The sequence below is a fragment of the Manacus candei genome, unplaced genomic scaffold (assembly GCF_025592945.1).
Source record: "Manacus candei isolate 608988 ecotype Guabito, Panama unplaced genomic scaffold, ASM2559294v1 h1tg000067l, whole genome shotgun sequence".
Lineage (NCBI taxonomy): Eukaryota > Metazoa > Chordata > Aves > Passeriformes > Pipridae > Manacus > Manacus candei.
The window spans coordinates 4,758,267-4,774,056 of NW_026138115.1; the positions used below are offsets into that span (position 1 = coordinate 4,758,267).

The 15,790-nt window shown below is 38.7% G+C and overlaps 1 protein-coding gene across 10 annotated transcripts in view; it reads left to right on the plus strand.

Annotated features, from left to right (window-relative positions):
- The window catches only part of FOXN3 (forkhead box N3), a 206,548-nt gene that overhangs the window by 177,202 nt on the left and 13,556 nt on the right, over positions 1-15,790 (plus strand). For 6 of the 10 annotated variants that reach the window (XM_051806662.1, XM_051806659.1, XM_051806660.1 and 3 more), the window contains 2 exons: positions 396-461; positions 11,623-11,731. In XM_051806662.1, the coding sequence (XP_051662622.1) occupies positions 396-461; positions 11,623-11,731 (175 nt within the window). The remainder of the gene's footprint in view (positions 1-395; positions 462-11,622; positions 11,732-15,790) is intronic. The other 4 variants (XM_051806663.1, XM_051806665.1, XM_051806667.1 and 1 more) reach the window with 2 other exon arrangements.

Genomic DNA, 15,790 nt, shown 5'->3' on the forward strand with positions numbered 1-15,790 from the left:
TAGGTATTCCTTACGCTTTCCCATTCTACTGTTGGCTCATCCTCTCTGTTGCTTCCAAATTGTGATGTTGCACCTGCTTTCACAGATCCTTTGTAATGAAATTTAATACTCTCCACAGAATTAAACAGTGAATTGATGAGGCTGACAACAAAGGTTTCATGCACGTACGAGCACGAGTATGGTTTGGTGACACAGGTCGCTGTGCTCTACTTCATAGTAGCAATGGGATCACATGCAAGTTTGTGGGTAAATTCAGTGTGTGATCAACAAGCCCTCTGAATAATAAACTCTCGTACCTTTTCACTGCAGAGATTTGGTTGAACCTATAGTTTAGCAACGGGGGCAAGAAGATTAGCCCAGTTGTAAATAATGTATTTATTGGTTGATTTTTCCAGATCCTGACATTGATGCTGCCACTGCCATGATGCTTTTGAATACTCCCCCTGAGATACAAGCAGGTTGTGAGTAGATATTTCTATAGCATATAGCAACATAGACATGTAAAGTTAATATTCTCTTTTATAAGTATACAGCCTACCAGATAAAAAGGATTTAATAAAGAAATATAGCATCCCTTATAGAACCTTACACTTCCTTGACCCTTACACGAGTATAATTTTGTGGTTCATATTACATTCTTTGTTACATGAATAATATTAATCCATGATCTCTAATGTAAAAGAGGGGTTATTGTTATTCATGACATACACTTAAATGAGTAACATACTATTATCCATACTGATAGAAAGACCTGGGGCAACAGCCAGGAGAAAGGCAGGGAGAGAGAGCAATAGAGTGAAGGGTACATGGCATATGGTTTTGTTTTCATTTTGTTTTGATTTGACTCCCATCGTGTGAGTTACCACAGCCATCTGGATACTTTCCATTCACTTGGGCACTGTTTCAGCTCCTTCCTTGCACGCATCCTGCCTGTTTTGCTTTTTTTCTGCTCTGACTGATGCAAGGCAGTAGCAGCTACAGGGAGCAAAGAGAGGTCTCATTTCCTGCCAATACTGTCCTCCCTCTTCTATGACCAGACCCGAGGGTTTGGTGCTGCATATTAGCAGAGCACTGAAGGGGCCTTGGCCCCCGCTGTACTGAGCTGTGCAAATACTGCAGGAATCGTCCTGCCCCACAGAGTTCGCAGTGAAGGTATTAAAGGAATCCATAGTGGAATACAGCGCACAGAAACAGGCAGTACAAGAAAACAAACACATCGCTGGTCAGCAAGCACGGTGGTAATGCCAAGTGACAGGCAGCTGTAAAAAATAAAGGCAGAAGTTAAAATAAAAGCCATTATCAAGCCTGTCTAGCATCACTGCTATTGTTCTAGCCTGGGCAACCAAATCCAAATTCCAGGGGAAGCCATGATTCGCACTTTGATACTCTGCCTGGGGAAGAGAGTCAATTACCATCAAAGCATTTCCCATGCAGCCGAGGAAAGATACAGTCAGCCTGTCTAGTGACCCTGCCAGAGGAATGCCTTTTGAGAAGCTTCTCTCAGTAGTGCATGATGTACCAAGTTAACTCTCTGTTCTGGAAGGAAAAGAATGGTCCTTGTCCTCTCCTAAGCAGCGTTCAGGGACTGTGTGTGGTAAAAGGGCAACCAATCCCCTCTTTGTGTAGGTAGGAAAAAGGAAAGATTTTATTGGGAAGAGGGGGTTACCCTTGGACTTAGTGGGAAGAATAAAATGAGACATCTTCCAAAGGATCCCAGATTTAAAGAATCCAGATTTGCGGGGCAGAGAAAAGAGGGAAAGGAGTTGGTGCAGAATGAAAGTGCAGGGGTAAAAGGGCATGTGAGAGAGGGAAGGGGACATAAAACAGTATGTGCATAGAAAAGGATGGGGAAAACACTGAGTAATATGAACTCCTGGAGGAACTGGAGAATGGGAGAAGATTGCAGATAAGAAAAGGAGGAGATACATAGTACTAAACATGTACTAAGCACACTGCAGATTTTTATCACATGCACATGTTTGCCAGCATTGCAGTGGAAGTGATTTGGAGACTTCTACACTTCAATAAAAGTTCCTTTTTCTCTGGTTGAGTTACAACAACGGAAGGCTGCATTTGGGGAGTACAGAGAGAACCCAGAAAAGATGGTGGAGGTGGAGCAGAAGAAGAAAAAAACTTTCCATAAATTTATCTACCGTAGGATTGACCTGGATCAGCTCCTCGACGTGTCCTACGAGCAGCTGATGCAGTTGTACAGCGCACATCATGTGTATTCTCCTGGGCCTGAGGCCTTATTAAAGGACCCGCTCTTTTTATCTTATCTAATACACTAAATTGGCCTGGAGTCTTTTTCTCTGCGGTCTCTTTAGGCACCAGGTTGGCCTAAATCTGCAGTGTGTTTAGTACATTTCATAGACTTCACAGTTTGAAGGTTGGCAAATCTCTATCCCCTTGTCACCTTCCCAGTGGGCTCTTGTGTCAGGATGTCAAAAGTGAGAGGGAGATGAAAGCAAAAACATGGCTCCTGATTCACATTTCTCCTTTCTTGATGTCCACAAGTAATGAGGCCCTTCTCTGTGTCTTTAAACTCAAATGCAGGGTCTGCTCAGAAGTTCATGAATCCTTCCAGATGTTGGTAGAATTGCCAGGAGGAAAGGGCAGAAGTTTTTATTGTAACCTCAGAGGTCTTCTAAATTACAAAAGAGAAATATTTGGGGGGGGGGGGGTGAGTGGATACCTTGAGGAAGTAAATCAGCCTGTCCTATGAATTCCAGTTAGGTCTCACTCAAGTACTATGTTAGGAAAATCTTAGACAACCTAATTAACTGTTACTGCACATTAAGAAAAAATTGCATGAAAAAATCACACTTCAAATAAGTTTTCAAATAAAAGGCAGATTGTTTATAAAAGTTTCACCACAATGTTGAACATCATCTAGAAGCTCACAGTTCGTTCTCTGCTCTGTCAGTGGCTGCAGTGGTCTGTAAATCAAACTCTGAACGATCAGGGCAGTTAAGTGTGTGGATACTGTTTGATCCCTTGAATACTGAGAGTTCTGTTGCTGGTATCAGACTGTGGTGTCAAGTATGTGCATAAGGGCTGCAAAATGCCCCATCCTCTGAAGACAAGATTTGAAAAGGGAAGAACCTAGTTTGCTGTTTGGCCACAGGTGTTAATACTTGACAGAAAACATTCTTTCGGTATGAGAGTCTGACTCCAAATATGCCACTTACTGGCACAGCAAAGAGTCAGATGGAGGCAGAACCTGAGGTCATTTCACCTTATAACAACTCTGTGACTCAAGAAGTTTAAAACTGGTCAATTAAGACCTTTGCCTATTCTACCAACGTTTAACCATTGTTGTGACAAGTGGATACCTCCAAAGCAGATTGTGAGAGTCTGGATTCATTTTCCGTGGATGGTTACATGTATTGGCTTTTATCTTTGAAGACATCTTGCTTTTCAAGAGGCATAAAAATCAATGTTCAACCGGGCAATGTGAGTGCTAAAAGCATCTTTAGGTTGAAGTTAGCTACAGCAATTATTCAAAGTCTTATTGAAATTTATTCTTTTAATATAGTCTGTCAGAAAGGAATCCCATCTCAGTGGCATGAGAAAATCCAATGTAAACTATTCCTGCTTTGTAACAGATTGATTAATTAGCTTTACTTTTTCTTTTATATGAAATCTTGAAATGTTGTCTGACAAACATTGCTTACCATTTACCCCAGTTCCATCATGCTTTAGTTTTCATTCAAAAAACCAAAAAGGCAGAATAAAAGAGTAAAACACTGTTATTAGGATTATTTTGTGTTTGTGTGGGTTTTACTTTATAGACTCATGAAATTGATTGTTCACTTTGCTGCTAAAGGATAGGAATTATACAATTATAGTTAAAGTGTTAACATCAGAAATCAATTTCTAAATTATTAACACTTTGCAGTATATTCACAGACCAAATGCTTCTATATTATAACTAAAGGTAGAAGTTCAAAGTAGCCAGCTGTGTACAAGTTTCTACTGAAACATGCAATCCAGCTGGAACCAGGAGCTAAAGCGTGAAAGATACTGTGATATGCTAAGGAAGGGCATGTAAGAACATAGATTTAATACTTCTTTTGCCTCAGTTTATTGAAGTCCTTGTGTTTGATCGGGTTTTGTATAGTTAAATTATGTTTAAAAAGAAACAGCAGCTGGAACATCTGCTTTCTTCAGTAGCAGCTATCATAAGTTACAAATAGTTTGGATTTTTCTTAGTAGCCTGTTCATGAATATTAATTCCAAAATATGTGATTTGCATTAAAAACTGTATCTTGACCTGCAGGGGACTGGGTACTGTCTGCGTCATCTTGGGCAAGTTGCATCACGTTTCTGGGCCTGTTTCCCTGATGGGAATCTAATTCACAGAGAGGACAGAGGAAAAAGGGATGGGGAACAAATGGTAGGGCTTAATTTAGAAATCATGGGTATTAAGTTAGTGAAGTCCATAGGTTAGTTTTGTACAATTGTTTTTTTGTACAAAAGATTTTCAACACTTCAGTTCTTATCAGTGTCTTGAAATTAAATATTACCAGCTGTCACTCCAGCATAGCATTCTCTACTCTAGAGAGCGTAGCATTCTGGGCACATCATTCAGTCTTGCCAAACAATTGTGTTTTGCCATGATTAAAATGGAGATTGGTTTTGGTGATTTTGCAGTGTGTTTAAATTCCTGAGATTCAAGTCACTGGAAGCATGTAAGTAGCAACACCTTCTTAACTGGTGAGCTCATTTTGAATTTGGAGCCACTTGCTCTTCAGGAAGGACCAGTGAAGAAGTGAGGACGAGTAGTGTATTGCTGCTACTGCTGGTGAACAGTCCTGTGGTCATAGGGATTATCCTGGAAATACTGATTTAATTCAAGAAGCTTCTTACTCAGTGCTATTACACATAGCTTCAAGTTCACGTGTAGTCCTTTGCCCATTGCTGTATAATTTGTGAATTGCACATAAAGTAAGTATATTTCTCAAGCTAAAGTTTATGCTGCAAACAGTTATAAAACTGCTCACAGAAAAAGTTTGGGTAGAAACCAGGAACCTGAGAGTCCTGAACATCCATCTTCTGTTTTCAGTACTGCTCATCACTACTCATTCAGGGTGGCTGGAAAGGGGTGGCCTTCAGAAGACTTTGCAACACTGGTTTTGAGGGTGGTTCCTTATAGGAGACTGAAGTGCTGTGGTGGAGATGTTTGGGAAGATATGAGCATGGAGTTTTGCTTGGTGCTTCTAAAAAAGCAGGTTTTCCAAGGGTGAAACTAGTTCTCTCTATGGTTTGGAAATCTTTAATAATCTTTGTCTGAAAGCATTTAAAACCCAGACTAGATACATATATTTTAAATTTGGTAGGAGGAGAAGTAATTCCCTAAAGAGATCTACTAATACTTTTCCACTATACCATTAAAATTTTACCCCAATGAAATTTGCTGTTTAAGCTAATGCAAGTGGATTGTATATGTGGAAGGTACATATACAGAAATCAAGACCAAGATAAAATTGCCTTAATGACAGTCAGAAATTCTTCAAATAGGATAAAATAGATCATGCTGTTTTCTTGGGATGTTTTTATTGTATATGAAGCTTGAAAACTCTAATGTTGTTTATACTGCTTGTGAACAAGTCACTTATTATAACTTAGTAGACAGCTTCCAATCTAACTTTTAATATCAGAAAATGATAAATCATTGTCAGTAAAATGTCTCATAAAGCTATTTTTGTTGACAATTTCATTTTAAAACAAAAACTAGGAAAAGACATTTTCATAAGGTTCAAACTTTCCCATTCCAGTTGCTGGATTTTAGTTGGTGGGGTTTTGTTGTTTTTTTTTTTTACTTTGGTGTTAATGTATTAAGTCATTGAAGTGATGGAATAGAATTGGAAAGAAAACTTTTATGAAATACTTTCTACTTCTTTCTCCCTAGTCCTCGTAATACTCTTGGACAAGATATGAGTGTGGTAGGATTATCAGGATACATTTCTCTCCCCCACCTCAAATTTTTGTTTAGAATAAATGGCTTTTTGGATGTATCCTAGATTGACAGTTTTTAAGGACTACAGACTATGAAATTTAAGAGCTTTAAAATTGATCTTGAGCAGTAAAATAGAAGTTAGGCAGATGGCATAAAATTTATGCCTGGGATAAGATAGTTGAAGTGAATAAAGTTACTCATTTGGCAGATAATATTTGCTTTTGGCAACTTCTAATGTCCCATCAATTATACATCATCAGCAAGTTCCGATTTTCAGTTCTTGTAGCCTGAGATAAAGTACTCTGCTAAACTCTATACTGGAAGAAAGCTTGGCAGAAAATACATGAAGCTGACACATTTTAACAGAAATTCAGTACCTCTTGTCTGTAATAATTTCATCTGTGCTACAAAAGATGGGTCAGGGAAGGGAGCCCTGAGATAAATGCATGTGCCACATGATGACAAAAGAAGCAAAGAATCAGTCTATCCCTACAAGATACTTTCACACTCCCATATTCCAGTTCTTTAAAGTTCATTTTCAATAAATACTATTCAGTCTTCCTTACTAAGTATTGCCTACCTTGAGCTGGACATTTTAATGAAGTGTATGCTTGTTTCCCAGATGACACAAAGAACATGTTATGTTTGTTACCCCTTTCTTCTTCATTTCCTTGACAGCAAATCTCACTCAGTGCTGATATTTAACTTCCATGTGCCAACATTTAACCAAGAAGTTAGTTTCCTTTTTTATTGAGCTGTTGAGGTGTCAGTGTGTCTGGTGACTTTATCCATTGAGTATTTCCTCCTTGTCGTAGTTTGAGACCCCTAAAATCCAGTTCCCGAGTTCTTTTCCATTTCAATTTTGCCAAATTTTATGTTTAACGATCAAATCTTCAGGGAAGGACACAGTCTGACATGGTTTTGATTGTTGTGAAGGTCCTAGATGAGGTGGTTGTCTCAGCTGGAGTGGGGAAGCTTGCTTCACCTGCACACAACTTGCAAATAAGAGATTATGGATGCAGTCTGTTGAGGGATGTGATGAAAGAAGTCCATAGTTTGGGATATTCTACTCGGCTAATGTGCACTCAAGACCATGCTCTGGATTGAGACAGTCCTGCTCTGACTATGGAGTGATCATATGGCCATCTACTTATTTTCCACCTACAGAGCCTGAGTACAGGCTACAAAACAACACTGGATTTTTGAAGGGCTTTTGTTGGATCCTTTTAACACTGGCTGAACAGTGTGTCTTCATGGATTCAGATTATGATATGTTCTCTTGGACATCATTCACTTTATTTTCTCCTAAACTATAGTATGAATGTTTGCTACAAAAGACAGATTTTTCCCCTTGGAGAATTTCAGAGATGCAGTCTTGATATTTGACATAAGCAGCATAAGATCAAAAAATCATCTCTCCATTCATGCAGCATATTCTCTGTACACAGTTTAACTCTAGTCCAGTGGAAGTGTTTCCTGGGTTTAAGTTTCCTGAGAGCAGAACGAGAACATAGCAGTGATGAGAGTTGAAAGGTGAATAACAATTTTGTTGTTTCAGACTCTTTATATTTCACTAGGAACATTTTGTGAAAGAGGAAACCTTCATCAAAGAGACACACAGGTCTTTTTGCATTGTTTTCTTGAGCTGAGTATCTCAGACATAAACGGCTCTCGCCACTTGCACAGAAAAGGTGTAAATTACATTTCACACTTCTGCCTAAGCATTAGGAACCATGTAACCTGCCTGTACTGTTGGTTAAAGAAGCATTAGAAGAGGGAGGTCTGGAATGTAAGGTGTTAGTCCAGGATGGCAGTGATTGATGAAATGGCTTGGAGTAAATTATCTTGCCTCTACACTTTGAATCTTCAATCTAAAATATAAATACCTCACCCTGAAGTATGCATTTGAAACATAATTAAAGCTTGTAAGGCGTAAATATATCTTTGGAATAAAAGCACTAGGTAATTTCTAGTGAATAATCCACGACCCTTCAAAAGCACAAAGATGTAGAAATAATTGGATATAAGTAGCCATCTTCATACAGCCTGTACAAAGGCAGGAAAAGTGTGTGGGTGTTAGGGACAATGTATTGGTAGTTTACAATTCTGTAATTGTTATTTTTGAGAAGGATGAGTATTGATGCTTTAAATGTTGTAAGTAGAGATGCACAAGCAAGAAAGATCGGTCTTACAGTGGCACATTGGTTATGTGGGTAACTAGAAATTCATACCTTTTGCCATTGAATTATTTTGATTCTGCTTTTCATTTTAGGTTTAAAATGCTATGGAAACTAATGTACTAGCAAGTTGGGATGTTTGGGGCTGTTTTCTTTATGGTTCTAGATACTTACTGAAAGGATACACTGCATTGTCCAGTGTCCTCTTTCAGTGATCCATTGCATACCACCTTTCTCTTTGTCTGAGTGATGTAGTGGTATTGCTGAGTTTGGGGAAACAAAACCAAAAATCAGTGGCAATAACAATGCTATTGTAAGCTGAAATAGTTACTGAATTCTGAGTGATGATTTCAGTACACAGAGCTGTGGTGTACTTCGAAGAAAAGTTAGAATCCCAGAATCATAGTTAAGGCCTCTTCTGCCCTAAATAGTCCTATTGAAGCCTTTCAGTGAGTGGTGGCACGTGGCACAGACCAGACATCACTGAATGGAATTTCATAGGCAGGAGAAAATACCAAGTTGTCTCTTTATGGATATTTTCAGAGGACAGCAAGTTTCCATGTTTTCTCTATTTTCAAACATTTGTTAATCCTTGAAGGGAATATGTGGAGTGTGTGTGTGTGTTGAGGTGGGAATGTTTTAAATGTGAAGCCTTTGAAGAGAGTGTTTCCTGGGTAGCACACCGTGACTTAGAAACCTGCAAAGAGTCAAGGAACATGGAGTATGGGTTCCAGTGAGGATGTCAATGTATAGAGGGTCTAAGTTGTGAGACTTGGAAGTGTATTACATATATATATGTATATAAAAATATATATATTCATATGCATATATATATAGGAGTGCAGGAAAAAAGGAAACTCAGGGAAGGTAAAGAAAGAAAAACAGGAGACTATAGAATTGAGGAGGAAGCAAACAGGATTTCTTGAAGAAGCAATGGGATTTGTCAATAAGGCAGAAGGAGAGGATAGGAGAAGAAAAAGATTAAAATAAGCATCAGCTAACTCTGCTAGCAGACCAGGATAATTATATGGTAACCATGGAAAGAAGAGTTTGGGCATCAAGGAGCCTGTTGCTCTCTTTTTGCAGTAGAACTTACAGTATGTTTGCTTTGAAGTTTTACAGTGTGTATATTTAGATAATATCCATAGCTAACTGACACGTGGTTCTGTGCATTTGCATAAATATTTCATTTCAATATAAAACTCTGTGGTTTGTATCATAGTAAAGAGAAAAGTCCCAGATCTTTCTTGGTCAAAATCTTTGTCAAAACTCTTGGTTCATTTCTTTTAACGGGACTTTATAAATGTAGAGAAACCATACTGTGTAGTGCAGTATAAAATCTGTCCCTTTTAAAAGCTTGTTGGAAAAACTGTGCCCATTGAAAATTATGTCTTTTTATTGATCTTTTGGTATTTAGCATGTTTATCTGTTGCTTTGAATTTACCTGTTATCTGTGCATTTTAGGTTAGCCATATCCTTGAGCAGGCTGCTTTTCTTTCATGACACTGGTGTTTTGACCATCTCAAGGTCGTGCTGTTGAAACAAATAATAATGAATTCAGATTTTGGAGTTTTTAGCAATATAACATTGTTCTACAGTATCTACAAACCCAAACATCGGAGCATTGAAGCATCATAGTGTCCCCTGAGTGAAAAATTTTATCAATTTCTCATGAACTAGTGCTGGAGGGAAAAGCGTACAAAATAGTGAAGTATAAATAGCAAAATGCAATTTTAAAATTATTTTGGTCATTGAAAGCTGACCCAAGTTGTTATAAAGTAGGTTCTGTAATTTTAGCCATTTGAAACTGTACTTAAGCACTTAAATATAAATGATCTGTTCTTCAGAGGTGCTTAGAAGGATGGGTGTAACACAGGGATAGGATTTGTTCAGGGAAGTGATGTACTCTCACAAGCAGGAGAAAGAAAATTGTTTTTCCAGAACTAATCTGTGTGGCCTGGAGTAAAGCAAGGTGAGCACCAGGATAGCAGGAAGGGAGTTGTGGATCTGTCTTGGTGTTAATACAAAGTTGAAGTCTGCCTCAGCAGCTTAAAACTAATATACTTCTGAGCCAATATTCCTCTGCCTCAGAATACACTAATATTTTGGGGTGTGAGTATTTGAAGATGGGCATGTAAAGTGTATATGTTGATTCTTACGCTGAATAATTTTTCTAGTCTCCTTGTAATTTGTTTAAAAATAAATTCTGTGGGTGTATATAAAGTGATAAGGTTTACATTTATCTTGTATGTGTTTATATAATATCTGTGTGTTTAAAAATAATATACCCAGGGTAATGATCATAATTTTCTTTTTGGACATTCCCCATTACGGGAAGTTATGGTATGAATGATGACTTACAGTAAACAGAAAGTGACCAAACTGGCTAGCTACCAATGTTAAACATGCAAGTTGGAGTACAGGCTGTTGGAGGTTACTGCTCCAGCCTGAAGGGACATAACATCTGTGCAAACAAATGCCATTGCATCTAAGTAAGTCCCTCCTAAGTGCCTAGGCTAAGAACTGTATTCAGTAGTCCTGCATCTCACAGTGGAGGATGAAAATACTGAGACCTGCTAAGGTAACTCTTCCTTTGATGGTGCCTTGGTGGTGCTTCTCTGCTGTTCATTCAGCTGCAGGGCTGGCTGCCCTGGCCTGAGCAGTACACAGAAATATGCCTGCATAGCGTAGAAAACAAGTACTGCCTTGCAGGTTAAAATCATCTTGGCCAGAGCTGCAGTTTTTGATACACAGCCAAGTTAAAAGGCCTCAGTGAAATCTCTCATCTGTAGTGGCCATTACCTGCACAGTTCAGTGTCAGTGGCATCAGTGTGATTTGTTGGATGGGAGAGCTGGGCTGTGACCCGTCCCTGTACTGCCAGGCTGGGTGACAGAGGTTATTGATGGCCAGAGAGAGGGGCTAATTAGTGGCATGGACATAATGTCTTTTTAGCCTCTTCTCTCTCCCTTCCTGGTAAATACATGTTTGCAGTTAATATTTTATTTTGCAGGAGGCAGAGGCGAAGAGATTGCTGCTCAGAAAGTAAACTGTGATGATAAAAAGCTATGAACTGTATTCTTGCAATGAAATACTTATGTTCTGTTTATCTGTAAAGGATCATTGTTTCTTTTTGTAGACAAAATAGTTTAATCTGTTCTCATAGATGATTTTGACTCTAAGCACATGTGTTCCCAGCAGAATGGCAATTACAAAACAAAAGTGATTTAATTGTACAAGGAATGATCTGCAGCAATTAGGTCAGGCAGGGGCCTTTGCAAGTCATGTTTTCATTGGTTGCTGTGAAAGTAGATTGGAAGTAGCGTGGCACTCAGAAGAGTTGAGGCTGAGATGTCCAAGGTAAGCAGTGCACAAGCCTCTCTAATGATTTTTCAGTACACTGAAAAGCTTAAGTTCCATGTTGTGCTCCCATAATTTTCTAACATTTCTTTTCAAAGAAAAATTGTTTTGTGTTTTGTTTTTAGTTCCTTCGGGAGTGATACAAAATGGAGCTCGAGTACTGAGTAGAGGAATATTTCCTGGAGCCAGGCCATTGCCAATCAACCCTATAGGAAGCATGGCTGTCGCAGTAAGGTAAGAGTGGCTCATTGGGGGATCCATATGAAATAAATTAGTATTTTGCAGAAAGTGTAAAAATATATGTGAGCTCTGGTCAACAGATACTTTTCTGCTTGCTAATACTTCTGAGGTTCTAAATGAAATAAAACTCTGCCACCTAAAATTCTTGGGTTATCATTCTTTGCAACATAGTCATGGCATATATGTGTTGCACACTGGTTTGTAAAAAGCAGTTTTATTTTCACTAGCAAATTACAGACAGTTTATAGTGAGAACCTCCTACTGTGGCCTGTTTTTCTAAGTGCAGATGCTTTTTCCTGCTGCTCCCCCACCCCTTTTTCTTAAAGACCTTTTCCTGGATTAAATACCAGAGAGGAGAATATCAATAATATTAAAGCAAACCCTGAAAGATATCAGAACACATAGCTGTCATGTTGTTATTAACTTGGGTCTTTGTGAGGGTGTTTCTTTCACTAAAGTTTTATTTCAAGGTTATACCGAAACATTCAAGGGTAAAATGCTGTTTAAGATACTCAATTATCTCAGGAAGCAGGGCAGTAAGAGACATCTAGTGATGGCAGTAAGAACTGTGGTTCCGTGGTTTGCTTGCTTAAAGCAGTACTGGTTTATTGGTGGAAGAACAATTTGCCTCAGGTGTAGCTCCATTTTCAGTCAGTAACAATAGAGATGAATTTGGTCAAGTGTTCTGCCAGTGCCCTTCTCTTTCAGAACTCTCAGTATCTGCAAAAGCTATTTCAGCTCAGGCAGTGGGGTATTCTGGGTGGGGTTTCATAATTAGTGCTGACCCCGCTTTGCTAGGCTCTTCCAATTACATCCTCTCTTCTCAGGAAAAGGCTGCAAGGCAGTGAAATAAAGTATCTTGAGAGCTCTTATTTCATTATTATTTACTTGGGGTTTTATACTCAGTTACTCTTTAATTTTTTATCCCTTTTCAGAATCAGTGTCTAGCCCTTTGGGTGCAGTATTTCAATAAATGGAAAGAGAGACAGAGAGAGCCTGTGACATTCGTGTACTCTTGATGCTTAAAATGCATAGAGGGGAAGACACTAATTGAAATAAAATCCATATTTTTTGATGGGCAACTTTTTCAGCTGTTTTTCACATTTGCTAGGCTGAAGGGATGCAACCCCAAGGGTCATCCTCCAGAATTCTGTGGAGTTCCCTCCATCTGGCTTTACCGCAGCCAGGCCTTGCTGGCAGTGGAGGTCAGCCTCTGTATCAGCTTTGCCACTGGCTTTACCCAGGACTTGTATTCTGCTCCAGTGGGGATTGCAGAGCTGTGGGACTTCTGGGTCATTAATTATATATCATTTTTATGAGGTTGTCCAAGCTAAATGGAGGACATAGTGGTCTGAATATTCTGTGTAGAGTTTATCTGCATTTCCCGCTTAGACCCTGTTTCATAATCAGGGTTGACTCAAGGAGGAGATAGAACTGTTTTACTTCCAGGCCACTTGAAAACTTAATTCTGTATAGGCATCCTCAAATTGCTGTGCTGTAAATCTGTATATAGTTAAATTTTATGTGTTTTCAGAGGACTATTTCTTATGTTTTTTCCCAGCAAGTAGAGAACAGGATCTTTACCAGCTACCTGTTAACGTAGAGTTGGGAAATTAGGGATTTTACCCCTCCCTTGCTTATGTTCTTTTTGCTCTGTCTCGAAGAAAATCATTTATAATTAGTTAATGCAGACATTTCTAATTCTTTTTGTTCTCCAGCCTTAGGCAGTATTAGAAATAGCTTGCTATGAATATATTCCTAGTGTGCATGATGTCTGCTCATGTTTAAAGGCTCCTGCAATATCCCCTCTTTTAATTCTTGAAAGGCAGGGTTTGGCACAGACAAGAGGCTTGAAAGCTTTTGAGAAGTTAGGGGACTCTACAACAGAGTTGTACAGGCAGTTTTACCTTGCTTCCCTCAGGAATAATAATATTTGGAATTTCTTTAGGAAGAAGATCAATCTGGATTCACAATGCCTCTTAGAACATCATCTGGTCCTCTCAAAACTAGATATTTCTGTTATCAGTTACTATAAAAATGACATTGTTTCTTGGTGCCTATCCCTCTCCTCAGATACACAGGGCTAAATAGGACCTGTCATGTTGAGTTTTCATGGCATCTCATGAGAATAACTTCTGCTTATAATGTGCAACAGGGGGAATTTACCACAGCATCCATGCAGCCTTCTTTTGCAGTTAAGAGTGGGAGTACTGCTCAGATTGAGCTGTCATTCCTGCATAGAGGACGATGCTCCAGTCAGGCTGGCAGGGGATGTTTTCAGACCTGTTTAGGTGCAGGAAAGTTGATTTCCTCTTCTAGCTTTCACCAGGAGGGAGGTCTGGGCAGGCATGGGTGGTGGTACAGTCTCCTGTTACAGTTCTCCAGAAATTGTGTGCCTCTGGCTATATACTGAGAAGCCAGACAGCTTCTTTCTAAGAAGTTTTTACTGAAGCGTGTATTTTCTTGAGAAGAGTTCCTTTGGTGTTGTAAATGAAAGGCCTAAAGCCACTTAAAGAAGGTAGTTTTCATCATTCATATAGGGCACCTGTAGCATTTTCTTGGTAGAGGATTGTTGCATAATAAATTAAACCTCTTAACTGTTTTTCTTTAATTACCATGTGTAGAAGTTACAGGTTCTTTTTTAAGGTGCTGGTCTTCTGTTGGCACTTCCTTGCTGTCTGAGCTATTTATTTAATTTTGTGTTTATTTCCTCAATATCTTAATGTTCTTTGGTTTTGTTGTCCCCCAAACTGGAGCATATAACTCGCAGTATGTTGTCCTGTTGTGCAGTGTCATTAATGCCAAAACAGAATAACAAAAAGGTTGGTCTTAGATTAAGTTCACAGTTGTAATGAGGAGTGTTTTGACTCGTGTTATTCAGAAAGGAGACCAAAGACATAGCACTGGACTAAAATGCTGAAATCTGTGATTTCTGATGTGTTAGCTCCCATCAGTTGGAAGGTTTACTGTGCTATTCATCTTTGACAGTGTGACTGAATGCATTTTGTTCCTGCACAAGGTATCAATGTGTTGCTGTTCCCTTGTAATTACATGTAATTACTTTATATTTTTATATATAAAATAAAGTACAATTGAATTAAGTACTTCGGGTTAAAAACCCTACTGAAATGTGTTTAACAAACATGACTTTTCATGAATAAAGAATAAAGAGAGCTTCATTATTTTGTAGTGCATTTGCCTTAAATTGCACAAATAGGCCTTTCATTCCAAACTAATCTACAAATGGAAAAGGCATCCCACACTATTTTTACTTTGACAATCATCCTCTGGTGTTAAATCTCCACAGCAGAGCATAATTGGATGTGTTTTGACAGTAGCTTTTTATTTACTTTATTCACACCGCTTTTAGCTTGTTTACCATCCATATTTTCCATGTTGTGGCTGACAAGTCTAAGACCCACCCAAAGACAGCAGGGAAAAATAACGCTTCAAAGCTGCACAGCGTGTAACATGTCTCTAACATGAGATCCATCATATATATTTTTGGCAGACCATATCCCCATACAGTTCCCTGAGAGAATCTAAAAGCAAATGCAGTGATAATCTGAATATGTAGAAAAGAAAATATTAACTTACAAAGGTATTCAATGAAAGCAGGCAAAGCCAGTATTTCTTTACATGCAGCAAGAAGTTAGTTGTGCTTTGGAGGTGAGCTCTTCCTCTTTCTATCATCATCCATTGAAAAATATTTTTTAACTGTTTTCCTAGCAGAACTTCTGTGTTCACTTAAGTAGGCACAGTCTGTCAAAGTGGCAAGTTCATCTGCCATCACATGTTTTGGCAAGGTGCAAGAAGTTCTATCATAAATAATCACCTTCCATTGAGTCAGATATCACCTGTTACATCAGCCCTTGGGAAGAGCACACGTTTGGAAAGTGATCCAACATTAGAACTGTTGGAACTACAATTTCAGTACATTCAGCAGACAGCCTCCACCATGATGTTTGTGATTTTCTCTGGTTATCCATAGTGTGAGAGTGATTTGTGACTATGTCAAAGTCCTGCTGCAGTGCAGTAGAACTGCTGAGCCTA